The following is a 26250-nucleotide window of genomic DNA, read 5'->3' on the forward strand; positions in this document are numbered from 1 at the left end:
TGCTTCAGATCATTTTGTTGCATTACCCAATTTGGCCACGACTCATCAGTTAGATGGCCTTGTATTCGACTCTAAAATACTTTAATATTCAGAGTTCATGGTCGACTCAATGACTGCACGTGTCCCAAGTCCCGTGGCTGTCAAACCACCATCCCTTGGAGACCCCTAGGGGGTCTTACCACACATTAATCCCTAGCATTTAATTGTGACTGAGTTTTATTGTACAGCACTTTAGTCAACCTGTGTTGTTTTTAAAATATGCTTATAAATAAAACAGACTTACCAAAAGGAGTTCTTCCTTCCCACCATCAAGTACATTTGATTAGCAGCATCTGGCTTGTACTTAGCCTCTTATAGAGGCAGTAAGATGGTACCTAGCTTTTCAACAAACTGCTTCTACATTTTTTTTTTTTTTTTTTTTAATTTGTTTTTGTTAAATAAATGACTGTATTATTCTGCCGTTTGTTCATTTTAGGTTGTATTACCCAATTGTAATGTTTCAGATGATATTTTAAGGTACACACTGATACGCAACACCTTAGACCTGAACGCTCGTGTACTGAATTTTTCAAAAGACTAACTGGAAACCAGGCATGGCAGGCTGTGCCAGCAAAGATTTGTTCTCTATGAACAGGCTATGGGGGGGGGGAAAAAAAAAAGTGAGTCAATACAATGTTTTGAAAAACCAGCTGCCTGCGTTTTTAATTGTTTGTACACAGAAATTACAAAACATATTGCAGCCATATTTGCCTTTTATAAAGACATTCAACTTTTCTCCCAAGAGTTTAAAGTGACATGCACACCATACCGACATGCAACAGATCATTGAGCTTTCATTAACATCAAAAAAATGATGCAAATATTGAACATGTCAATCTGAAGCAACATCGTTACTAAGTTTGAGCACGCAGTGAAGCAGAATGCTTCAAAATAGAAATGAATAAGGCCATGACATGATTAAAGGAACTGAGGTGTGGCGCAGTGTACAAAAGGGATCGTAGTAGAATAGCCGTCAGATTAACGCAGCTCGAAATCGAATCAGCACAGTTGCAGTTAACGTGAATTCAAATGCTCAATGCAAGGCAAAATGTGTTTTTAAAAAATAAAATAATAATAATAAATTGCATGAAAGCAACTAGGAGAACCACAACAGTATCAAAGATTTACAGTCCACAGTAACTAAAACAAAAAACAAAGCTGCTGGTGTGCCTAGATCTGGTTTCACACTGAACCTGCTGATGTTTCAATGATGAGTGTCTGCACGGCTCATCAGACTGATCACAGTATTTCACATCCTGAGTACACCTTCCACACCTTGTTACTAGTTTGTTAATGTTCCTTGCCAAGTACCAAAGCACAGCATCTCTAAAAAAACAACAATGTTGTAGTAGTAGTAGTAATAATAATAATAATAATAATAATAATAATAATAATAATAATAATAATATCAACAATGCATGTTGCAGTACAAAAAGTTGAAATGGATTCTTGGCTTTAAAGTGGAAAAAACTGAACGTGACAGAAATGTTGGGTTGGGGTTTCTGGGGAAGTACAGCTACAAGTAGGGTGCAGTTCAAAGATTTCTAATAGAATAAAAACAGCAGCACAGTGATTTAAATAGTAAAAATGGCTTCGTGGGTTTAAAATAACAGACTAGTTAAGCATACATAGCTTGTGAAGAGCACCGACTAAAACCTAGTGGGCGAATAACAAAACAAAACCAAAAAAAAAGAAAAAAAAAGAAAAAAAAAAAAAAGGGCTACACACTGAGTGAAATAAACTTGACTCTTGCAGACCAATTTGTACACCCCACTTTTTGAAATTCAAAAGGCACTAAATAAATAGATACTCTGGAGCTACGGGCGTTCAAAGCAGGTTTTTCATTTTTTCCCCTCCCCCCCCCCAAAAAAGAGGAATAAAAATTGAAGAGGCATAAGATATTTCACAGTGATGCCGTGTCACATGTTTTCATCTGATCAGAAGGCCTAATTGTGACCGGCAAGAGGAACATTTTTCAATTTGAACGGTCGAGTTTTAATCGCAGCTCCAAATCAGCACCCTAATCAGTGAGTCTTTGAGGCTGAAATGTGTTACTTAAACTGTGAAAAGCAATCAGAAATACAAGTCTGCTTTTTACTGAGAATCTCGAAACTTTCTATTTAAATGTCAGGGCCTACAAACTGGTGCCTCTGCTGGGTTTGAAGAGGGAACAGCAGGACTGATTGAGGGTAGTGCTGCACAACCTGTTCCACTTCAGGATTGGGAAAAGAAAGAACAGACAAAAAAGTCTTTGCCTCTAAATAAAAGCTAAAACTTCACTACTGTACCAACATTCATTTGGCCTTTTAACAAGTGGTCTTTGGAGTTTATAAAATATCTCTCAGGCTCCACAAGTTTCCACGACCAAAAAAAACGAAGAAAAACCTGAAGAAGGCAGAAGTGAAAAACAAACAGCATACAGTAATTTCTATTTTCTACACAGTTTGATGGATGCGTGCACATATGACACACTGGGAAACTTAAAAAAAAAAAAAATTGCACTTTTTTAAAACAACCCACACTTTTACATCAGACTAATGTAAAAAGGCAATCAAAGTATTTTCATAACTATCTGACATCATCAGGCTTACTTTGTCCTTTCACCCTAAATCGTCAGACATCTTAGAGTCCGTGCTACACCATCACATACCGCTGCATTCAGTCTTTATTTGAGCCGCTGGATTAACGTGTGCGTCAGTCCCAGGCTGAGCAGCTGGAGGGTGGACAGCTGGGATAAGTGAGGGAAAGTTTTCAGCAGTTTCTCCCAGGTCATTTCCAGCAGGCTGGGAACCACCAGCCACACTTTATACAGAGAGCCAGTCCTTCGATTCCCAGACATGTTGACGACTCCGCCGTGGACGTACATGCAGCCGGCCTAAAGGAAAAGGAACACCAGAGGATGAAATCTGAGTCTACTCTATGACGATTTAGTTTTTGTTCTCTCAGTGTGCGATGGTACTGACCGGAGTGACCGCAGCACAGTGAAAGTAAGCCGGCTCCGGCATGATCGCAGGAAGCTTTGTCCACTGAAAAGTCTGCAGGTTGAGCTTCCAGAGGTCTGACAGGATGCGCTCTCCGTTATAACCCCCACATATAAAAACCTCTGCACATAAAAAGAGGCATGAAGCAGAAACATTTCAGAGAAAGCCCGTTTGATGATGTCGTGTGAAACACTCACCCTCTTTGACCTGTACACAGCTGTGACATCGACGGGCGGCAGGATATCCTGTGAGAAGAAAATGAAATGAATTTGACTTGTGGCAGTCAAAACGCTTTACCGCTGTAAATAAAAGTTGAACATGAGTCAAACCTATTTTTTCTTGGGGTTTTGTCATGATATCCTCCCAGTAGTTTGTCTCCAAATTATAAGCATGAATCTGATGAACACAAATAACCTTAATTTAAAGACAGGACGACAACAAGTTTGCATGCAATGGTGGTTAAGTGCCAGTTACTCTCACCTTGTCTAGTGGATATGATGTCCAGGAAGTCCCGCCTCCAAAAATATATATTCTCTGCCCGTCATGAGCTAGCTCATGTCTATATCTGCAAAATTATTGATTCATTTTCAGAAAATCTGGAGCCACATGTAGAGAATTCACTGTGTGTTTAACAAAGTGTGCCTGCTGCTTTTAGCTGTGTATGAATGACCTAAGGTGACTGACCTCTCCTCAGGTAGGTCTGAGGGCGCGTTATTGGGTTTGATGTGGGTCCACTCCCTGGTGGTCAGGTCCAGCCTGTGCAGGTCGGTGCTGTAAAGGTAGCCCGTCGTCCCTCCAAACACATAAAGGTAGCCATTTATGATGACCATGGCCTGGAAAAGGAGGATAAATGGTTGTAACAGATGGGATGGGACAGAACATTCAAAAGGACCTCATACACAAAAACAGTTACCTGTCCATAGATCTTGTTGGGCTTCTTCCCTCTGCAGCTGAGCAGGTTCCATCGTTTGTACTGAACGTTGCAAACGTGGACGTCGTTGCCGTTGTTTTCACCGAATGGAATCCCGGTGCCACCGAACACAAGCAGGTTGTTCCCATGTAGGACAGCTGGGGAAAGATAACAGCATCAAACTCAGTTTTGTTGATTAGGAGTGAAGTTTGGGAATAAAAAGAAACAACAAAACCCTGAATGTTTTGTACAGGAGTCTTCTGTTATAAAACCTATAGGAAATCTGAGGCAAAGTGTTTTCTAGATCTCATCTCGCATGAATGATGTAAAGTCATGTTGAGCCAGAAAAGAATATTCCTGTCACGAAGAAGCTGCAATCAGTTTTTGGCAAAGTGACTTTTATATATCTTTTATGTATCCAGCCAAAACGTTTCTATGATATTAAAAATGTATATTTTTTAAGAGTGATCTTGCCAGGAGGGCAAGAGACAAATAACATAGCAGTTGTATAAAAACATTAAAGTCGATACAAAGGACTGATTATAATGTAGGTACAAAAAAGCCAAGTCACAAAGATACTTGCAAAACGGGTCATTTCCTTATTTAATACATAACCTTCATAAATCCTGAGACTACACTACAGTTTATTTACCAATAGAAGCAACACACACACACCAACACACACACCAACACACCGAGAGAGAAAATGCATAAACATTGGAAATCACTTTGACACAAAACCAGAAAGACATTAAAGTGCAGGGCACGGCAGCCGCCGTCAGGTCATTTTTGGCTCACGTCCGTTAGTGAGACACACTGGCGCACACAAACCAGGCTCAGTGGTTCTCAGGCAGTCTCATCTTGATGCAACACAGTGAATCATCATGCAGACTTCTGTCCTCTGAATACTGTAGTTTTTTGGGGTTTTTTTATCCCAGAAGAGACACCTCTGCTAGCTTTGCTTTCTCTGCTAGTGCCACCTAGTGGTGAGGCTACAGATTTCAACCAACTAAATGGCCTTCACTGCACACTTCTGCCTATGCTGTGGAAACATGACAACACAATGTAGTGTGGAGGTGGACCTCCCTCTTATATGGACTAATTCTAAAAATAAATCCGAATACATTTATGCCAAAAGGTCCCCCTAAAGTCTACACAACAGTCAACTGTGACTACACAAATAATGAATTACAAACCAAAGAGTTGAGTTTTTGCAGGACTTTGCATCTGTTTGTTGACTAAACAACGATAAAACTTTAGTTATCAGATAAAAGTATGAACTTGAGAAATATCATTTAGAGCAGAATATTTTATTTTTATTGCTAAAAAAAAAAAAGACATTGCTATAAAATGCCAGAATTCACACCTAAATTAACTGAGCTGTAAATTGCAACCAAAAGTCTCACAACTTGCTGAGAAATGCAGGCCAGCTTCTAGCCTCAAATGTGATGCGTCCTAATTTATTTGTGTGAGTTCAAGAAAAAAAAAAAAAAAAAAGTGTGCAGGGGTGAATTTAGAGCTGCTTTTCAATAACAGCTAGACTAACCACATGTGCTCAGTGTGTATTGCATAAATGAAGGCAGGGGTGTGCATACAGCCTTTAGAATATGCTGATAAAAATACTGGAATAAGTCAAAAAATATTTTCATCAATCCAGCAGAACCACATCACATCATTTGAATACCATCCATCCATCCATCCATCTTCATCCGGGTCGCGGGGGCAGCAGCCTAAGCAAAGAGGCCCAGACCTCCCTCTCCCCAGCCGCCACCTCCAGCTTGTCCCTTATACCAAGGGAATAAAAATAAAAGCAGCATCAGTCCTTACCTGACATAGAAGCCAGCTCCGTGGGCATGTACCCCTCTGTGCGGACCTGCTGCCAGGATGCTGTGGCAAAATGATACCGCCAGAGCTCCCTGAACAGAGGGTAGTCTTCGTTCTCTGAGCCGCCTGCCTCATCAAAGTCTGGGTTGTAGCCTCCAAACACATACAGGTTGGTGCTGTCTGCTACACAGCGGTGTCCACTGCGGGCAGGAGGAATGCAGTGTCCTGTGGGGGGAGGAGGAGTTGTAGACAGACACCATCAGTCTCATCGCCACACACCACCATGTAAATCATCACGCAGACTTCTTTCTCCCCTCTGAATAGTTCTATTAGGAGCAATATAACACTTCTAGCTTTGCTTTACAGGACATTAACTGCAGCTCCTGCACTTTGAATTCTACTGTTTATGAGTTTAGACCGTCCAGTGTGGTGTCTGTGCAGGTTTAGTACCTTCTCTCAGAAACCTGTTGGGGATCCGCAGGTTTGGGCAGGAAGGGGAGAAGATGCGCCGGGCCTGAAACCACCGTGCTCGCTTCTTAGTGGCTGCAAGATATACAGAGAAAAAGACAGATTCATAAACCAATTCTCTCATGTTCTTGTCAGGGGTTGAACTAATTAGCATCTACCGTTTCATTTTAACTTCCAAAGGGACATTTCTTTCCCCTTTTCACTACAGACCAATTACAGGATCTCACAGATTGCTGTGAGCAGCTGGTGTTGTCCACGATCCTTCTGTCATGGAAAAGATTTTCTGGAGCTCCTGGACGATCATTTGATAGCTCCACCGCCGTCACACCTGTTTATTTTACTTCAACCACACTGCAGGCTTTACAAATGTTGAACAACCACAGTCACGTATATTCAGCCAAGCGTCACACTTCCAGCAAACCGAGGCTGATGTTTCTGGGACGATCCCAGTAAAAACCGTAGAAGTATATGAATACAGTCATCGTATACTCCCATAGTTTTTTTTATTTTGTTTTTAAGCCACAGCTATTGTACTTCCTCGGTGAATCAAGATACTCTGTGCACTGCTACACTCAGAGAAATCAGGATTACAGGTGTAACCGCTCTCATTTTCTATTCTTAAGTATGCTTTGTGTAACCGAGAATCCACTTCATGTATGGGAGAGCTTACAGAATATGAAAACCATTGCTGTGCCTTTGTCTTTCATTTCCATTTAAATGGGAACATAAGCAACAATAACACTGAAATATTCCGTGGCTGATTTCTGCTGGCTTCCGTAGCAACGTTAGCAACATTTGGCCTGTGTAGCTGCTGTAGCGATGCAGAATGCACACAAAGCTAGTATGGCTAGCTCACAGACAAAGCCCAGCTAATGCAAATGAGCAGCCAGCTCTGCCCAAAGAGGCAGCGAGCTCTGAGCAGCATTACCAAGTATTTACATTAACTTCTCAGGAAGGCTTGCTGATTGGATCCAGCTGCAGAGCAGTCGCCTGTGTTTACAAACCTGAGTCGCGGATGGAGGGCCTCCACGACAGTTTCTCAAACTTATTGAGCTGACTGAAAGTTTCACCGTGCTCAGGCGAAGACATGATTAACCTGGGACACGCCGACCGAAGAGGCTCACACCCAGACCCGGACAGGAATCCGCCTCAGTACAAACAAACGGCGCGACATGAAACCACCAGCTCTGGCTTCAGAGCAAAATAAAGAAATATGCTAACTCCTCCAACTGTCCACAGCTGCTGCTGTCCGAGACGTCATAGCCACGTGGTCTGAACTAACCAATCAGAGGAGAATAGGACGCTCAAGTGGCGTTCAAGAGTCACATGGAAATGTTTATAGTTTTGTTAAAGGGCCTCGCCGCAATAATCTAGCAATAACAAATAAATAAAAGAGTCGGTAACAACTGACGTGAACGTCAATACCCTTTGTTTTGAATGAATATGGCTTATCAGAGATATATGGATAATGACATGTATATGTCAGAGATACAGCTTCTTCCACCAGGCCATCAGACTGCTGAACACGTCATAGACACCTCAGCTTCACTACTGGAACTTTAACATTATGCACTCCATACTGTACAGTAATGCCACTGTTTTGCACATGTCTCAACTCTGTATATTTTTATATATTTTATTTATTGTTTACTCTATTTAATTTGTAAAATATGTGTACACACACACACACACACACACACGTAGAAAAATATTTAGTATACACATCCAGAAATGCATATACTATTATATATTGTACATATATTTATTAGTTTCAGATGTAGCCATTCTTGTATTTTGCTTGTTTACATTATTGTATTTTGCACAACTCTGTTGCTTGTGAAGCTCGCACACAAGAATTTCACTCACATGTGCTATACCAATGTACCTGCACATGTGATGTGACAATAAAAGTGATTTGATTTGATGTTTGTAGATTTGCATGTTTACCTTATATTATATACTTAATGCACATACTAGCCATTAAAAACAACTGTGATTTTAAACTTGAGGGATTAATAAACGGCTATCAAGTGAAATACAGACTTTTTTTCACAGTAGTGTAATTTTTTTATGTAAATCCCCAGATATTCAGAGGTTCATACGTCATTGGAGAAACTAACATATTTTGGATTTTAGAAATACAGTTTTTAGTTAGATGAAACTCCTGTGTCGGAAATCATTTTTGGACATTGCAAAAAGTCGTCCTTTGGGATGCTCTGATAGGCCTTTACAGCAGCCACCTTCAAATCCTGTTGTCTGTGGGTCTTTCAGTAACTGAAAAGCACGCTCCATTGAGTTGAGATCATGTGACTGACTTTGAGATTGAAGAACGTTTATATCTCGAAGAAACTCTTGCTTTGCTTTTGCAGCATACTCTAGGTCATTATCCATTTGCACCGTGAAGCTTGGTCTGATCGGTTTTGCAGCATTTGGCTGAATCTGAGCAGAAAGCGTAGCCCTGTACACTTCACAATCCTGCTACATTTATCAGCAGTCATGTTATCAATAAACACTGTCTTACTGTCTCCATCACTAACAGATTCTGTGGTTGTTTCAGATCATGAGCTATTTCCCTCCTTCTCCATACTTTTCTCTTTCCATCAAGTCAATTTTAGTTTTATCAGTCCAACAATTTGAATCAGTTTTCACTTTCCTGTAAACCCACTGTGTTTCTATTCATGAATTTAAAAAATAATGTATCAATATAAGGAGCTAAAACAGATGCAACACCTAAACAGTTACTTCAATGCTTTTGTTAAAGGCCTTGAATAAAAGCTGAAATTCTGCATGTCAATCATATATTGATTGCATTATTTGTTTGTCAACACATGGATCTAAGTGTATTAAGAAATTAAAAAGTGACAAACTTTGTTTATGTCTTCCAAGCTACAAAGGATAATTAACACACAACTTAAATAAGGGATATTTGAGCCAAACACGTGGTTGGAGTAACTCCTTTTGATCAGCTGTACCATGAGTCAACCTTTCGCCCACATCTTTGGGAGCTGCAATGCAGACATGTTATAATCTGGATTTGAAGCTCACTGGGAGTTGCAGAAGGAGCAAAACAAACGCATGACTAGCCACTGTTGTTAGGATGCCTGGGTCGTTGACCCAGGGTTTTTGAGTTTATTATATTATTTATCATTTCTAGTCTTTGGGTTTTTGTTAGAGTCATGTCTTATGGTTTGTCTCTGTGTAATCCTTAGTTGCTGTCTCCCCTGTCCGCTATATCCCCGTGTCCAGTCAGTGTCTGTGTCTGCCCTGGTCCCACGTCTCTATTCCCTCTGTTGTAGTGTCTGCATGTGAGTCTGTGTCTTTTGTTCAGTCTGTATTATGTGTTTCCTGTTTTACTTTGAAGGTCTCTGTCTTATCTCAGTGTGTTCAGTTTACGCTTCCTTGTCTCGTCAGTTCTGATTTGCCCCAGCTGTGTTTCCCTCCTGTTGTCCATTCCCTGATTGCTCCCTCTATGTATTTAAGCCCTGTGTTTCAGTTTTTCATTTGTTGTGATCTATGCTTATCTACCCTTATCTTGCTGTGTGTGCTGGCTGTGTAGGTGTATTCTGTATTCTTAGTTTTGTTACCCTTTTGAGTTCAGCATTAAAGCTGTTTTGAGTTACTTTCTGTCTCCGGAGTCTGCACTTTGGGTCCTTTTCCTGCCTGCACACAGCCGTCACATAACAACTGTAGCTTGTTTACATGGACCATGTGTAAATAAACAGACTTAGAATTGTAATAATTGCTAATTCTCACAGTGAGTAATGATACAGCAGGCATGCCCAAACCCTGTTAAAATGCAAGAACCTTTTGAGACAAAGGTTTTTACACCTGATCTCTTTTTATGGGACAGCTACTCCCAATGCAACAATTAATCAAACAATCCTTCTGCTGGTGTTTTACAATGTTCACTCGTTTACAGACACGTTTTTTCTCATCTGAAGCTAAAATATTATCCCAAAGAGTACATTCAGAGCTCACCTAGAGGCAGAAAGATTCTCAGCCACTGTTGGTCTCATAATGTAACACAGACTGTCCAAATAACCCTTGAACAGACTGGCGGCAGGTAGACAATGAAGGGAGTCTGTGAAATGTCACAGACAGTAAGAAATTCCTGAACAATGAGCCACTGCTGTGTTAATGAGATCAAACAGGAGATGAGTCGGCAGCTTTTTGTTGCTTGCTGTGATCTACTTATTGACTTACAGAGGTCAGGACGTGAGATCAACCAGCTTGAAAACTGATTAGACTTACTGGAAGATGCACCACATTGATGACATTTCTATGTTCCTCCATGTAAAGATTAAAGATAACTGAACTATCCAACTGGATGATGTTGTCAGAGTGTCTGCTAGTCTTCTGAATAAGTCAGGCTAGACAAAGTGCTGCTTTATTGTGTTACACATGAATATGTCATATGTATCAATCATAGATGAAGTTTAATAAGCTTCTATCAGAGCATGATTTCAATGGCTTACTTCTCTGTTTCACATGATATACAACAGACTTCAATGATCTGTAGTTCTGTATGCAGATGCTAAGAAATATAAAAATATAGTAACAATGAAAGTATAGTCTAACTTAGATGAAAGATTTATAAGCACATCAGAAAACATGACGTCTGCGTGTCTTTATCAGACCCTTGCATCGTTGTGGAAGAATTTTCGCCCACTCTTCTTTACAGCTTCTTTCATTTGTGCAGAGCTCCCTGAAGCTCCTGCCAAAGCCTGCCTTTTCTTTTTCAGTCATTCTGTTGCAGATTTGCTGCTGCTGTGGTATCCAGAGGAGTTCGTGGTCAGCTCAACGACAGCAACCTCTGGTTTTCTTGCTGGAAAACAAGCCTAAATAAAGTTTTGTTAAACAAATAATGTGTCATATCCTGGAGATCCTAGAGAGGGATAAAATTATCTTTCAGTTTAACCTTTGGTAGGGTAGCTGAAATAAGTCAAAACATATAAACCAAAACCAAAAGTCCACTACAGAGGAAATAAATGATTTTAGGAGGATGTGCTGTTGTTCAGTTGAGGTTGCATTTAAATAACCTTATAACCTGGTATGGAGGAGATTACTTTTTAAAAAATATATTAAACCTTAGCAACCTTTCTCACATCACTATATTAAAGCACAGCTGGCACAACACATTTGTGGTGAGGTGTTACCAATAATGGAAACAATGAGTTAATACAAAACCAGAATGAATCAGTGATCAACTTGATATTCAAAGGCATCTATGGATAGATTTCTGAGTGCAGATGTCGCTGTGCAAATACGTCTCACTGGTGCATAAAGACCCATTTTTATCTCTTTTATGTCTGCGCTAGATGTCTGCACCTTTTTAAACCTCACCTTTGACCATCTGTGTTTACAGCGAGTGTGCTGGCCTTCGCACAAAATGTCGTACATGCCAATCTTTAAAACAAGAAATTATGGACAAGCTGATCTTTGTTTAGCACTGCTTGAAAGGTTTCATGTGCAATGAACGTTCGTGAGAGTGCAACAGAATAAAGTCAGATTCTGAAACAAAAACAAATGGTGCTGCCATATTTTGTGAGGTGAAATATGGCAAAAGTAGTTGTGGGTGCTTATGAGTCTAGTAAGAGACTGAATAAATCTAAAGATGGGCTGAATTTGCAGACAGTCAACTGTGCAAGTTTAGTCCAAGAGCAGACAGTTTAATGCAAGAAAAGTGCCACCTAAACCTAATAACTGTTTGTACCATCCTTGGCAGAGGAGTTTTTGTGATAACTGCCAATGGGTCTTTCACATGATCGTGGAGGGATTTTGTCCCAATCTTCTTTGCCTAATTGTTTTAATCCGGGTACATTAGGTTTTTCAGCATAAACATCCTGTTTAAGGTCATGCTAAGGCATCTCAATCAGACTTAAAACCAGACTTTGCTGAAACTACTCCAAAACCTTTTTGTTTGTTTGTTTGTTTTTGTGTTTTTGCAGCCATTCAGAGGTGCAGTTGGTGGTGTGTTTCTGGTGGTTGTCCTGCTACATAACCCAAATGTCCTTGACCTTCAGGGCATAAACTTTTCTGGTGGAGAGCAGAAATCATGATTCCAACAGCTAGTCATCCCGAAGCAGCAAAGCAGCCCCGGAACATCACATTACCACCAACATTTTTGACTAATGATGTGATGACCTTTTTATGAAATGCTGTGTTAGTTTTACACCAAATATAACGGGACTTAAACCCTCCAAAAAGTTCAACTTTTGTCACAGTCCGCAGATTATTTTCCCAAAAGTCTTGGGGATATTTTCAGGATGTGTGATGAGCCTTTGTGTTCTTTTTTTGGTCAGCAGTGGTTTTTGCCTCTGTGCTCTCTCATGCATGCCCAGTCTCTTTCTTATTGTTGAATCATGGACATTTATCTTTACCAACCTTAGATGTTGTTCTGGGTTATTTTTTTGATCTGTTGGATGAGTCGTCGATGGCTCCTGGAGTAATTTTGGTAAGCCAGTCACTCCATACGTGGATAATGACTCTTTCTGTGGTTCACTGGAGTCCCAAAGCCTTAGAAATGTGTTTGTAACTCTTTCCAGACTCATAGATAGTCAATTTGTTTTTCAAATTTTTCTTTAGATCATGTGAAGTCAGAAAGTAAAATCAGCTTTTCTGAATAAAAGTTTTAATCACAGTTAAGCCATGATTGAACAGAGGGAGAGCAATTTTTTTTCAGAAGCCAGGTAGGTTTGATCACTTTTCCCCCCTTAATAAATAAAATCATCATTTGAAAAACTAAATTTTGTATTTATGGGGGTTATCTGTGTCTGATGTTAGATTTTGTTTGATGAAATACAACAAAAAATACAATACAACAATGCAACAAAAAAAACTAAGAAATCTAGAATGGAGAAAATACTTTTTCATAGCTTTTAGGACAACCGTCAAGCCTAAAACAAGTCTACCTCTTGCCTTACTTCACTTCCCTGGAAACGCTGGATGGATTTTAGTGAAGAGAATGCTGGAAAAGGGTAAAAACCTGAGCAAAGGAAGAACAATACTAACACAAGCACGGCTCTGAGGAAGACTGCATTACAAATCGGATTTGGCTTCTTTACCTGTTATATTGTAAGTCTTTTTCTTATTAATAAATCATTAGTGTTTCGTGTTCTTGAGCCTCTTTTGTAGTTTGTGTATTTGTCTTCTTGTTAGAAGTCTGCAATCCATTTAACTGTACATATCAATAAAGGAATATTGATTTCAAAACAAATAGAAAATCCATTAAACACCAAGGTGCATTACAGGACGGCTGTGTTGGATTGCGTCAGTCATTAGCTGACTTCTTACTAACTGTTTAAAACCTGCTGGATGTCATAGCAATGTGTGTGCAATAAGCACCTTGAATTAACCTATATCTACTCCTTTAAATGATTCATTCAGCGCTTCAAGAAACAAACAACTTCGGCCTAATGTACTTATTGCAGCCCCTCAATAATGAGATTTTAACATAGATCTACACACGATAGAACAGCACGCACTTTCTTTTTGAGTTTTATGCGAGCAGACTCGTTAAAATGACCCAGAAGTTAATGTCTCTCCTTAAACCTTATCTCCTCCTGATCTCCTGTCTTTGCAGAAATGCTCCACCGCAGTAAGTTAAAGTGGTTGAGAGGCGGAATGCTGACAGTATGGCCCTGTCCTTCGGCTGTATTTCTATAGCTCAGCCCCTCCTCTGCTCGCTCTAGTCGCTGGAGGTTGATGTCACTGGCAGAGAGTCTTCAGGACAGGACACAAGCTGGTCAGGCAAGGAGCCGCTGATAGAGGGAGAGGAAAAAAGTGGGCGATGTTGCAGCTGGGATATCGTGTATGGACATTGTGGAAAGGCTGCTGATAGAGACCGGGGAGCTTCTCTTGGTATTTTCAAGCTGAGAGGTTGAGGTAGCTGAGTAGCCGCAGTATTTTTAGCTCACTTCTGAAAGGAATACAAAAATGTCGTCTCCAAGTCCGGGAAAGAGGCGAATGGATACCGACGTGGTGAAACTGTATCCTTTACAGTATATAAACACAAGCTGGTGGTTTTTTTTCTTTTATCTTAATGATCAGCTGTTAGCTTTGTGGTAGTGCTTAATTACATAATTTGCTCTCGATGGGTGCTCTGTAAGTGTGTATGTGTATGTGTGTGTGTGTATATATAATATATATGAGGTGGCTGGCAGCTGTGTGAGATTGAGAGATTCTGAAAAAAAAGTATGAAGACTTTAACGTTAACAGACAGCTCTGTGTCTCCACCGAGTCTGGACGTTAGCTCGGTTAGCAGAATGGCGAACAGGACGCTTATTTAACGTTTTTTGAGTGAACTCCACCGCCTGTTGTGAAGCGTTAGCTCGCTGCTACGTTAGCATTATCGTCCTGTTTGTATCGATAGAGAATTAGCAGCGGAAACTGTCGCAATACAACGCTGGCTGCTAACTCTTGTGTTAGCTTTGGACACTGTTAGCGTTAGCCTGATAGCGTCTATAGTTAGCCCACTGGCTTCTAAAATGTGATTCCCACAGGACTGACAGCACACTGGGAAGTCATGGCGAAGGGTTTTGTACGTTTTGGAAACAAATATATGGAAGGACACGTTCCTTTATTTGTGATTTGGTAGCGTTGACGCCGAGGAAGCTAGCTGTGTAGCATGCTATCACCAAAGAAAGAACAATTAAGGTCGATGTGGAGACGATCTTTGAAAAATGCAGAGCCGACAGCTAACGACCTTTCGCTCTTTAACATCAGAGAACATAAAACAATACTTTAATAATTTTTGCTTATTTATTATTTATTTATTTAATTTGTTGTCCAAATGAAAACAATCCTTCTAACTGAAGACAAATCACAAATGGTACACACAGTAGTCACGGATGGCGTATTTGGCACAGATTCTCCAGCAGGATGTGAAGCAAAACTAGTTTAATTTCAGTCTGAATGAGGGGGAAAAAAAGGAATACAAACCAAAGTGATCGTGATCTTTATTTTTACATAATTACTCCCCCTCTCCCCCCTCCGCATTTATCGACTTATACCTGCGTTTCTTATATTCGTATAAATGCTTGTGTGGTTTAGTAATTGTTTGAAGTGACCTGCTGAAGTTTCTGCTTGAAAGGTTTTTCTGACAGCGTGAGGCTCAATTGTTTTGTTTTTGTCCTGCAGCTACATGCTGCGCTCTCATTGGCCACCTTGTTACCATCCGGAACATGGTAGAGGGCGGGGCTTCTTTCACACAGCTGATCGAGGATCAACAAGCATGCTCTGTGTGTGTTGGGGGGGCAAAGGGGGGTGGGGGCTGGGAGCAGGGACAGGGCTGCACTCACTCACACTCATCTATCACCTCCACAGACACACACCTCGGGAAGTACATGACTCAGTATTGAACAGCGTTCATTAAAAAACCAAACAAACCGAAAACATCTACTTTTCCATTTAAAGAAATGAGGTCGCCATAAAGTTGAAATTTAACAAGGTTTTTTTGTTTTTTGTTTTATGGGTCAACAATGCCTTTTGAGGGATGACCTGTGCATGTAAGCTCAACTGATCCACAGATAGTTAAGGCAATAAGTCTTTGTTACTTTATTTAGCAGAAGTGTGTATTACATGTGGTTTTTGTCTAATGGATAAACAAAACCATTTTATATGCTTCATTTTTTCCTTGTGGTCCAAAAAGTTTTCAACGTACATATTTAGAGGATCTAATAAGTTCTTATTAATGTCAATGCCTACAAAATAAGATTCCTGTGTTTTATTAGCTGAGTGAGATGAGAAATTCAGTATTGGATAATAGGAGTCACTGAGGAAAAACATGTTGGGACCCATCAGGTGTTGCTGCTGTGGATCTCGTTTCACCAGTTCCCAAACAGAGAGCGCCGCAGCAGCAGCGTGTAACAGTAGATGCCTTTCATAGTTTCACGCTGTGTCTTTAAATCGAATATGTAAGACTGAATCACTGTGACAGATTATATCATTCGAAATGTACTTCCACATGTGCTGTAGGTGAGGCGATTCTGTATGGCTGGTGTCAGGTTTAATTGTGCCAGTGAAGATGGGAAAGATGTGCTTGGTGTGATGAAGAAAACAATTAAAAGAATAAATAAATCCTTCATATCTTTGTGTCAAAAGGAGCTGATAAGGTGCTCTGCAAGCTTCTGTCCAAATATAGGAATTGCCTTGTGTAATAAATCTTGGTGAGGTTTCTATGGATAACCCTGTAGGGGCTAAAAAAGCACAAGAGTTGCTCTGCTTTGCTGCACAAGCGTACATCTACAACAGGTTTTATTTATAGGAGCTGTTCCCTCGGATCACATTTAGAGCTTCCCTGTCTTGGTCAGTGGTTTTTTTTTTTCCGTTTTTTTTTTTTTCTAAACCACCGTCTGCTCTGCTGGATGTTTAGTCTCTTTGCTTCTGGCTATTATGCATTCAGGCCGTGTAGCTCTATTTGTGCTTGAGAAATGTAACTAAATTAGCATGTGAACATTGCCTTGTTCAGATTGTTGGAATGGTGAGGACAGGAGGATTTACGATGAGGTGATGAAACAGGGCGCAACTGTTACTTTTGTGGTTTCTTCCTTTCTGTTTTTCCGTCATTGTGTCACATTCACACAGTCACTGAGATTAAACCCACTCCACCTTTCTGCACCGCTGTCAAGACAGCTGACTCAGTCTCTCGCTCTCACCACATGCTGTGATTATTAACTAAGCAGAACGTGTCACAGGTTCGTGTTTGTGCCTTTCTCTGCGCTGAAAGGATGTGTGCAGTAGAAAACTTTCTGCCCTTGCTAGTATCTTTCCATCCTGTCTCACCGTGAGCCTGTTTTCACTTTAGAAGCAGGCTGCTTGTCTGACAGAGGCCGCTGCATTATTGATCTCATTATTACGGCTAATGTTATTGAACCCACGCGTGACCTCTGCCCAGACAAATTCACATGGAAAGAGGCAGACACAGCAGCCCAGCTGGGAAAAATAAACAGAAAACAACCATATGTGATCATGTGTGACTTTTCCAGCTTGTTCGCTGTTGTTTTTTGTTTGTTTGTTTTTGTTTGTAGCATTTTCCTTAACCCGGCGTCAGCATCGAGAGCAAGCACGAGGTTACCATCCTTAGTGGACTCAATGAGTTTGTGGTCAAATTTCACGGACCACCTGGAAGTAAGACCCAGCGTTAACCAGCTTTTTGTCATTTCACTTATATTAAACATATATTAAAAGCTTCATGTGACATGTGGATAATTAATATGTTTTTATTTTAGCGCCGTATGAAGGAGGCGTGTGGAAGGTCCGGGTGGACCTGCCTGATAAGTACCCCTTCAAATCACCTTCAATAGGTATAAAACATTTGAACTCACCTTACACTGTAAAAAAAAAAAACAGTAGACAACTTAAAAACGTGGGGAAAAAATCTGCATTTTTTTTTTTTTTTCTTTCAGGATTCATGAACAAAATCTTTCATCCCAACATTGATGAAGCGTAAGTAGGACAGATTCAAACATCAATGATCATTTATCCGGTGAATATGGGGAAGATTAAATGCACGGCCTGACGGTTATGTGATAGGAAATTGTTTCAGCACACAAACACTCCTACATAAAATCATTGGTTCTATCTAACGATTTGTGTGTAGTTTATTCACTGTTTTGTCTTTTTTTTATTTTTAGGTCAGGAACTGTATGTTTAGATGTCATTAACCAGACGTGGACAGCTCTCTATGGTAGGTACACACATACTCTGACTGGTGCCAATAAAAACAATGACCGAGCGGCCTGTGCTGCACCTCTGCAGCGCGGTTTCAGGCAGAGCGTCTCGGTTTAATCGGCTTACACTTCAGTGATAACCGCTGCTGCTATTGAGGTCATGCATTGAGCACCAGTAGATGGGTCAGGTCTCGAGACTAAGAGGTCTTTACACACACTCAGCTGGAGTGGAGTTGTCTTTTATGTGAGAGTGTAAATAAACTCAAAGTTTAGGTCAACTGTTTCATTCATGGACACAAGGTACATTTCTGTTTTTCAGTCTGCTTGTGATCCACAGCTGTGTTTGTTTTCTAGAAGTGCTGTATGTGTGAAAACACCTCTATATGCGTTTGAGTGTTTTCCGTGGGTGCTGTAACACCACTGTGACGACAACTCCACATAGATAATAATCTTAAGCTGTAACTGACTCAACATCTACACAAATGGAAGGTTACAGTCAGTAGCCCCAGTTGAAGCATTATCATTGTAGCATTACAGTGACGTCTTTGTGCCTCCTTAATACTGATTATACTGGCTTTCAGCATGTATATTTAATGGATGTTCTCACTGAGAACAGTGCTTGCTTAATTATGTATCTGAGTGTAGTTTTAGCCTGACGGCGTGAAAGAGGCTATCACAATGACATAATAAGATATTAAATTAGCCAATAATTGGTGTTACATCTTCAGTCTGTCCTAAAGTTTCCTTGGCTGCTCTAAAAATACTTCCTGATGATGATAGAGTTGTAATATAGGGTGCTGTGATGTGACCTTTTGACCTTTTTTCTTTAAATTGCACAAGCTGGTGACAGTAGCTCCTGTTCTGCTCTGAATCCTTGGAGTAAAAAGCCTGAGGTTCTCCACCTGTGGCAGGTTCTGGTTGGAGAACTCACAGCACTTCTACAGAGCAGAACAGAGGCTGCCGTCACTGCCTGCAGTTGGAGTTTGTCCGATCAAGTGGAAACGGAGAAAGAGCTGGTTTACATTCAGTGCTGTAACAACAACCTGACCAGTCTGCCTGCAGGGAAATGTTACACGGGAAGCTCCAGAACTACCTGGTTAACAGCAACTGAACTTTCAAAATAAGAGCCAGTGTATTGTCCAGTAGTGGCCACTTTGGACAAATGAAAAAATAAATTGCAAAATATTCTAGGTAAAGACTTTTTTGTAGGAAACACTGTAATTTAATATCCATATAACTTATATGTGGTTGGTTTAGTAGATTAGTAAATGAGAAAAACGCCTCACCCTGTGCAGTGCTGTATGTACAGTGAGCTGAATGCTGCTATAAAGGTCATTAAAGGCTGAGCAGTTCCTTCGTCATCATCCACTCACACTTTGAAGTGAAGGTTGCTTATAACCAGAGAGGAAACAAAACAGCTCTGTGAAGTGAACTTTTCTTTGCAAGGGAGACCCCTAGTGGGCGTTTTTATAGGTGCACACATAATGGACGGACTGCTTCAAATAAAGTCTGCTTTAGATTTCCTGTGATTCTTTGTAGCACGTACAGCCCAACTTATGTAAGTAGCTGATGTAATTATCAGCATTTAATACTCTACATGTGCTAATTACCGTGTAGTAATTTCCTCTTGTTTTATACTTGGTCCAAAGCATTTTTTATGTTATCTTTTGCTCCTGGGAGTCAGTGGTCTTGAACAGGCCAATCAGAATAGTTGCACTGCACTGATGTGACGTGTAGTTGCATTTCCAGGGAGGTTAAACACAGAAGCATAGACGAGCACTAGTGAGGAGTGCTCGTGCATGTTGTTGGCGTTTCTCTGCAGCTTTGTTATTTTCTGGACTGACTGTAATTTTTCACCTCACATCCACCAGACCTCACCAACATCTTTGAGTCGTTCCTCCCTCAGCTGCTCGCCTACCCCAACCCCATCGATCCTCTGAATGGGGATGCAGCCGCCATGTACCTGCACCGGCCAGAGGATTATAAACACAAAATCAAAGGTAGTTTGCGCACACATGATTGAAAACACAAATGTTCATACAGCGCTGTAACATCAAACTACGAATTTTATACCCAAAATGTCAGATTTGTACGTCAACCTGCACCAGATTTTCCAAAATTTTGTATTTAAAATCATATTTTATCAATGCTTAGCTTGAAAATGTGCACGGAATGGGTTTGTGCCACGTTTGTCATCATCAAGTCTGCTCGACTTGTGCGTCTCTTTCAGAGTACATCCAGAAGTACGCCACGGAGGAGGCGCTAAAGGAGCAGGAGGAAGGAGGAGGCGACTCATCTTCTGAGAGCTCCATGTCAGACTTTTCGGAGGACGAGGCTCAGGATATGGAGTTGTAGTGAAGGTGGAGCCGCCTTCACCTCACAGCAGACTGTCATTTCCTAAAAAGAGCAGAAACTCAGTACTATATTCATATTTAAACAAGACAATTTTTTTACAGCAACACAAGGATTTTTATTGCTACACGAGGATTTGCAGTATGATATTGCAGAATATTCACTCTTACTTAGGAAGTCATTGCCACCTGCCCTTCCTTCCTCCTTCATCTTCCTCCTCCTCTTCTTCTTCTCCTCCTCCTCCTCCTTCGTCCCAAGCCCCAGTTTAGACCGGGTTGATCTTTTGTGGCTCGAGCCGACGTTTATACATTGCTCCGACCGCCGAAACTGAGCTGTGAGGCCGGCAGAGGAGGAGAGCCATCAGCACAAAACTAGACTGTGTACCACAGGCCTCACCTCGCCACCTTTCGTTCTAAAACGCTCAAGTTTTTCTTTTTTTTTTCTTTTCATGAGGCATTTTTTCCACGCTGACAGAAGACTGCCAGGAGGACATCCATGATTCAGAGCAGTCTCTGCTTCTAAGGAGAGAGGAATCCTGTTTTTGTTTTTTGTTTTTTCCTTTTTTTCCCCCTAAGTTACCTGTGCCCCATCTTCATCTTTTTGACACTGCCACGATGAGGAGTTGCCATTAAAAGCATCACTTTGAAGGAGCAGAAGGCCACAAGCGTGCGGTCATGTGTACAGACCCGTGCCCTCTGTGCAACCTGCAGGCACGTCACACACTTAACAAGCAAGCGGCACATCAACCATGAGCCACACAAAACACCACAGCATGTGCGTGTGTCTAGATGTGTGTATGCGTGTGTGTGCATGCATGAATGTAATCCATTGATAATCTGTGTTGTTTTGGCGCCCCGGCTCCCCCTCCGATGCTCAGGAGAAACCAGAAGAGGAGGTTCAATAATCCCGACACTTCTTTTGTTCAGCACCCGTCTCCTTCTCCTCTTCCTCCTCCTCTTCCTCTCCGTTTTAGGAAAGCGTTTGTCATTCTCTGAGTATCTTTGTATATTGTGGCATGACACAGTTAAAGTTTGTGTAGGGCTTTGTGGAGCTGTATCGCTATAGACACGAAGGGGACGCCTCTGTGAGTCACGTGTTATCCGGGTTTTCTCGGTGAATCGTCGGACTTCTTAACTTTGCCTATTGCTTGTGTTGAACTATAATAGGTGTTTGACTTGCGTAGGGATAGTTAGTTTTTCGCGGTTGGTGAATCCTATCATAATGTATGGTTTAATACTTACACACTAGTTTAAAAAGACTTCTTGTCCTGATGAAGACGGGGAGAATTGCAAGTCTTTAGAGGCGTGTTGCAGCCCTGCTCCTCTGCACCCCCCCCTCCTTTTTTTTCTTCCCCTCTTACATAAACATCTCAATCAAAAGCAATTTCTGCTGCCAGACAGAAGCGCTCTGTTTCCAATTCACTTTTTTATGCTCTTGGTGGCCTGTTTTTCCGAAAAATGGTGGGACCAAAATCTAATGAATCTTACAGGCTGTAGTGTCATGCCCCCCCCCCAGCTTAAACTGGGTTATGGATAAAGAGTGAAGCTGAGTAGATAAAAGTTCCTCAAATGGTCAAACTCTCAAGTGGTGAATCTCAGATTAGTTTAAACTTCAATTTGGACACAACACTCTTCAGAATCTTCTTCTTCTTCTTGAGAGGACACTTTCAGCGTTTTTCCTGCTTTATGAAAAGCTTTATGTGCCTGCTAGCATTCGTGTGGCGGAGGTGTTACCAGAGCTGTGATGGCACCCTGATCTGAAGTCTGACACTTGTTTGCAACCTGTGCTCATTGCATTACAGATCAGTTTGCTGTTTTGTTTTTTCCCTGTGAAAGAAAACATAATTAGAGTCATATCACCATCAAAAGGAGCCATTTCTCGTTTTTTGAGTCAAAAATTCAATGAATTTAAAAACAAAAAGAAAGAAAGAAAAAAGATCCGTTTCTCTTTCGTGGTGTCTTGCAAGAGGGTGATACCTTAATTAAGGTGGTAAAAACTGCATGTCAGACTTCTTCTTGATATGGTGATTTTAAAAAGAAAGGTGAGAATTGCTCTAATTCGGCTCGATAACCAAATATATGAGGGTGTTGGTCTTAAGATGACATGATGTCACAGTTGGTTTTCATTTGCAACAGAAAACAAACCACTTGTTGTTTGTCAGCCTCTGGATTCCTTGTTGTGTTATGTATTTTACTGGAACGCATATATTTGATGCCTAAATTTGTTTGAATGTGTATTTTTATTTTTTGTTTTTTGTTTTTTTTGTTTGGTTTTTAAAATACTTTTTTTTTTTTAGTTTCCTATGCCCTGTTTCCATGATACAGTTCAAGATATCCCAAAATTTTAAAAGGCAAAAAATGAATATATGTGCTTCCCTTGTAACTTGAAAGAAATAAACAAAAAAATTATTGTTTAGTGTGATTTATTTAAAAAAAAAAAAAACTTTTTTTTTTTTTTTTTTTTTTTTTTTTAAATGCTTCTGTGGATGGTAGTTTTAACGTCTGGATGCATGTAGCGTTTTCAGTGGGAGAAACGTTTCGTCACTCATCCAAGTGACTTCTTCAGTCTCAGCTGACTGCAGGTGACCTCCCAGCCCATTGTTCCTTCAGTGGGCTGGTTTCAGTCATTATGCAAATGTGGCGTTTATAAGATTGGGGAAACCTGCAGTAAGCTGAGACTGAAGAAGTCACTTGGATGAATGACGAAACGTTTCTCCCACTGAAAACGCTGCGTCCAGATGAACAGAATCAACCTTTGGAGATGGTAGTTCTATTTTGATTTCTTGAGCATTTGGGGAGCGATCATGGAAGTGAAGTGAGTGTGTTATGTCATCTTAACCTCATAAAGTTCAATATTTCTGTGTTGACAAACAAAACGTTTGTCAACACCTTTTATGAGCATTCAAATACAAACAAAACATGAGCCTCAAACTATGAAACTCAGTGCAACAAATGAGAGTACAGTTGTGACCGCTGTGTGTGGAAAAACTTGCTGAGACTTTATCCGGACTGTTAAAGGAACAGGGAAGATCAAGTCAACAATGAAACAGTGTTTCAAAAGTGGAAACAAGCACCAGAATTTGTGTGTTTGTTCCTGTGGCACACTTTTTTTGGAAATGATCCAACTTGGCAAACACTTAAAGTTTAGGGAAAAAGTATTTTACTGCAGCATCTCTGAGTTAAAAAAAAAATCTGTGTTTTTGACTATATTAAAGTGAAACTAGTAGCTGGACTGGTGCTTACACTACCCGTCAAATGTTTGGACACACCTTCTCATTTAATGTTTTTTCTTTATTTTCATGACTGTTTACATTGTAGTTTCTCACCAAAGGCATCAAAACTATGAATGAACACACATGGGGATTATGTAGTAAACAAAAGTGTTGAATAACTCAAAACCTGTTTTATATTTTAGATTCTTCCAAATAACCAGCCTTTACTTTGAATATGGCTTTACACACTCTTGGAACTCACGTGATGAGCTTCATGAAGGAGTCACCTGAAATGGTTTTTCTTGGCTCCTCTTTTCCACACTGTAAAATAACTCTTACACTTACGCTTATCTCAGTTTAATTAACTTAGATTTATTAGTTAATTCAAATGCTTTTACAGTTTTTAACTTTGAGAATCAGTTTCAGGTTAATTAGAACAATCTGTTGATTAAACTCTTAACTTAGTTTAGTTGATTAAGGTCTGTTAATTACCCAAACGTCTAGTGTGAACTTGTAAATCAGTTTTATTTGATCTATAAAGGTTACTGGACCAAGATGTTTTTTTTGTGTATGAACTTAAGATCTTTAAGCCTTCAACATCAACTTCAGCAAACCTGTTAGGTTTACCGCAAATCTTACATTTAAATTTGTGTTTAAATTGATTTTTAGTTATTCATACATTATAAAAAATGAATAAATAAAACAGATTCAAGTTTATCTCATTATTTCACGCATCAAGTTTGTTACAAGGACTCAACAATTATTTCATTTATTGCTCCATCTTACTCATGTTAGAAACAGATATCAGAAAAATCATTAATGTTCCTTTTTGGGTTCACAATCCATCCATTTATTTACTCATTAGGTAATGGCTTTGTGCATGTTTAATTAAATTCTGACCAATACTCCGGGAGGAATAACGATTCTTGTGAACTGTGGACAGCTGGACAACAGAACCTTTACCATGGCATGAGCTAAAAAACTGCTGCATTAAAGTTCACAGCATAAACACTGTACTGCAGATCAGTGTGTGAATATAAACCATAAAACACCTCAAACTCTGGTATGTGACTTCATTTACAACCTCAATAAATTCCAGAGAACCAATTGCTTTGAAAATGAGTGCATGCTTCTGAAGCATAGCTTTCAGTGTGCTCATATGCAAACAAAACCCTATGAACTTGCATGAGATGAGCACTTGCAGAGTCCACCATTATACTGTTTTTCACAGAAGTACGTTTCTTAAACCATGAACAAATACGTAAAGGCATTTGCTGTGGAAAGGCAAACAGTAAAATTGGAATTTAAGAATTACAACAATCAGTGTTGATAAGAATCTTCTGAATGACTTCAAATGTGTACCTAAGCTCCTCTGGATAGTCTATGTTGAGGGCAAAAATAAGATCCATCAGCATGGCAACGGAACACGGGACATCACTCAGATCACACAGGATTACTGCATCCTCGAGACAACCAACACATCAATGATGCCTTCTTCTTTTACCATCACAGTGCAGAATTCCATCCCCTTGATTCAATGTGTCTTCATTGTCTGTGGGCTGTAGAAGATTTCGAGGACAGAAAAACTAAGCCTTTAGCACTTACCATCCTTGTGCTTAAATGGTTGCATCTTTATGTGAGCCTAAAGGGAAAAAAGTCTGGGGTTTCATCTGAGATTAAAGTGTAAACCTTTAACAAATCTTTCTTGCATGTTAATTCAAATTATTCTGGTTGATTTAAAATGTCTCTTGACATTATTTTATTTTTTATTAGCCCTCAGCTGTAAAAGGCTGACTAACATAAATTGTTTGTTTTAGCTTTGGAATGTACTGACCAAAAGTCAATAAGTGGGCTAAAGCAGTGATGTTAAGTTTAAGAGCCCAATTTTCATGCCCATTGCCCCCAACAGTTTCACATACAAGTATTTGAAATTGAAATTTTCCGTGTACAGTTAGTTTTGTCAGAAAATTTATAGGGGAAGCATTTTATTAAGTAAAGTATGTAAATGTAAAGTATTTCTTTCTAATAACATTTTTCAAACACAATCAGAGCTCCAAAGGTACAATACTTTCTAAAACATCGTGTCAAAAGTACCTTATACAGGAAGTGCAGAATTATTAGGCAAATGAGTATTTTGTCCACATCATCCTCTTCATGCATGTTGTCTTACTCCAAGCTGTATAGGCTCGAAAGCCTACTACCAATTAAGCATATTAGGTGATGTGCATCTCTGTAATGAGAAGGGGTGTGGTCTAATGACATCAACACCCTATATCAGGTGTGCATAATTATTAGGCAACGTCCTTTCCTTTGGCAAAATGGGTCAAAAGAAGGACTTGACAGGCTCAGAAAAGTCAAAAATAGTGAGATATCTTGCAGAGGGATGCAGCAGTCTCAAAATTGCAAAGCTTCTGAAGCGTGATCATCGAACAATCAAGCGTTTCATTCAAAATAGTCAACAGGGTCGCAAGAAGCGTGTGGAAAAACCAAGGCGCAAAATAACTGCCCATGAACTGAGAAAAGTCAAGCGTGCAGCTTCCAAGATGCCACTTGCCACCAGTTTGGCCATATTTCAGAGCTGCAACATCACTGGAGTGCCCAAAAGCACAAGGTGTGCAATACTCAGAGACATGGCCAAGGTAAGAAAGGCTGAAAGACGACCACTACTGAACAAGACACACAAGCTGAAACATCAAGACTGAGCCAAGAAATATCTCAAGACTGGTTTTTCTAAGGTTTTATGGACTGATGAAATGAGAGTGAGTCTTGATGGGCCAGATGGATGGGCCCATGGCT

General features: G+C 40.1%; 2 protein-coding genes across 2 annotated transcripts; one reads left to right on the forward strand and one right to left on the reverse strand.

Moving 5' to 3' along the window:
• Positions 1-675: 675 nt before the first annotated feature.
• Positions 676-7477, reverse strand: LOC147324508 (kelch domain-containing protein 10-like). Its single transcript, XM_086298345.1, has 10 exons — positions 7227-7477; positions 6205-6297; positions 5758-5979; positions 3934-4088; positions 3705-3853; positions 3501-3585; positions 3350-3416; positions 3218-3265; positions 3003-3142; positions 676-2914 (listed from the first exon to the last, which is right to left on the reverse strand). Exons 1-10 carry the CDS (start codon positions 7309-7311, stop codon positions 2705-2707), a joined length of 1254 nt encoding a protein of 417 aa, XP_086154471.1. The 5' UTR covers positions 7312-7477; the 3' UTR covers positions 676-2704.
• A 6404-nt stretch (positions 7478-13881) lies between these two features.
• Positions 13882-22653, forward strand: LOC147324509 (ubiquitin-conjugating enzyme E2 H-like). The gene is made up of 7 exons (XM_086298346.1): positions 13882-14210; positions 17273-17349; positions 17451-17525; positions 17628-17667; positions 17856-17908; positions 19763-19891; positions 20122-22653. Exons 1-7 carry the CDS (start codon positions 14158-14160, stop codon positions 20244-20246), a joined length of 552 nt encoding a protein of 183 aa, XP_086154472.1. The 5' UTR covers positions 13882-14157; the 3' UTR covers positions 20247-22653.
• The last annotated feature ends 3597 nt before the right edge of the window (positions 22654-26250 follow it).

This window comes from Aulonocara sp. 'chitande type north' Nkhata Bay, linkage group LG7, assembly GCF_057382095.1.
Source record: "Aulonocara sp. 'chitande type north' Nkhata Bay isolate Kocher_YH1m ecotype deep benthic linkage group LG7, A_spYH_male_GT1.1, whole genome shotgun sequence".
In the NCBI taxonomy this organism is placed as follows: Eukaryota; Metazoa; Chordata; class Actinopteri; order Cichliformes; family Cichlidae; genus Aulonocara; species Aulonocara sp. 'chitande type north' Nkhata Bay.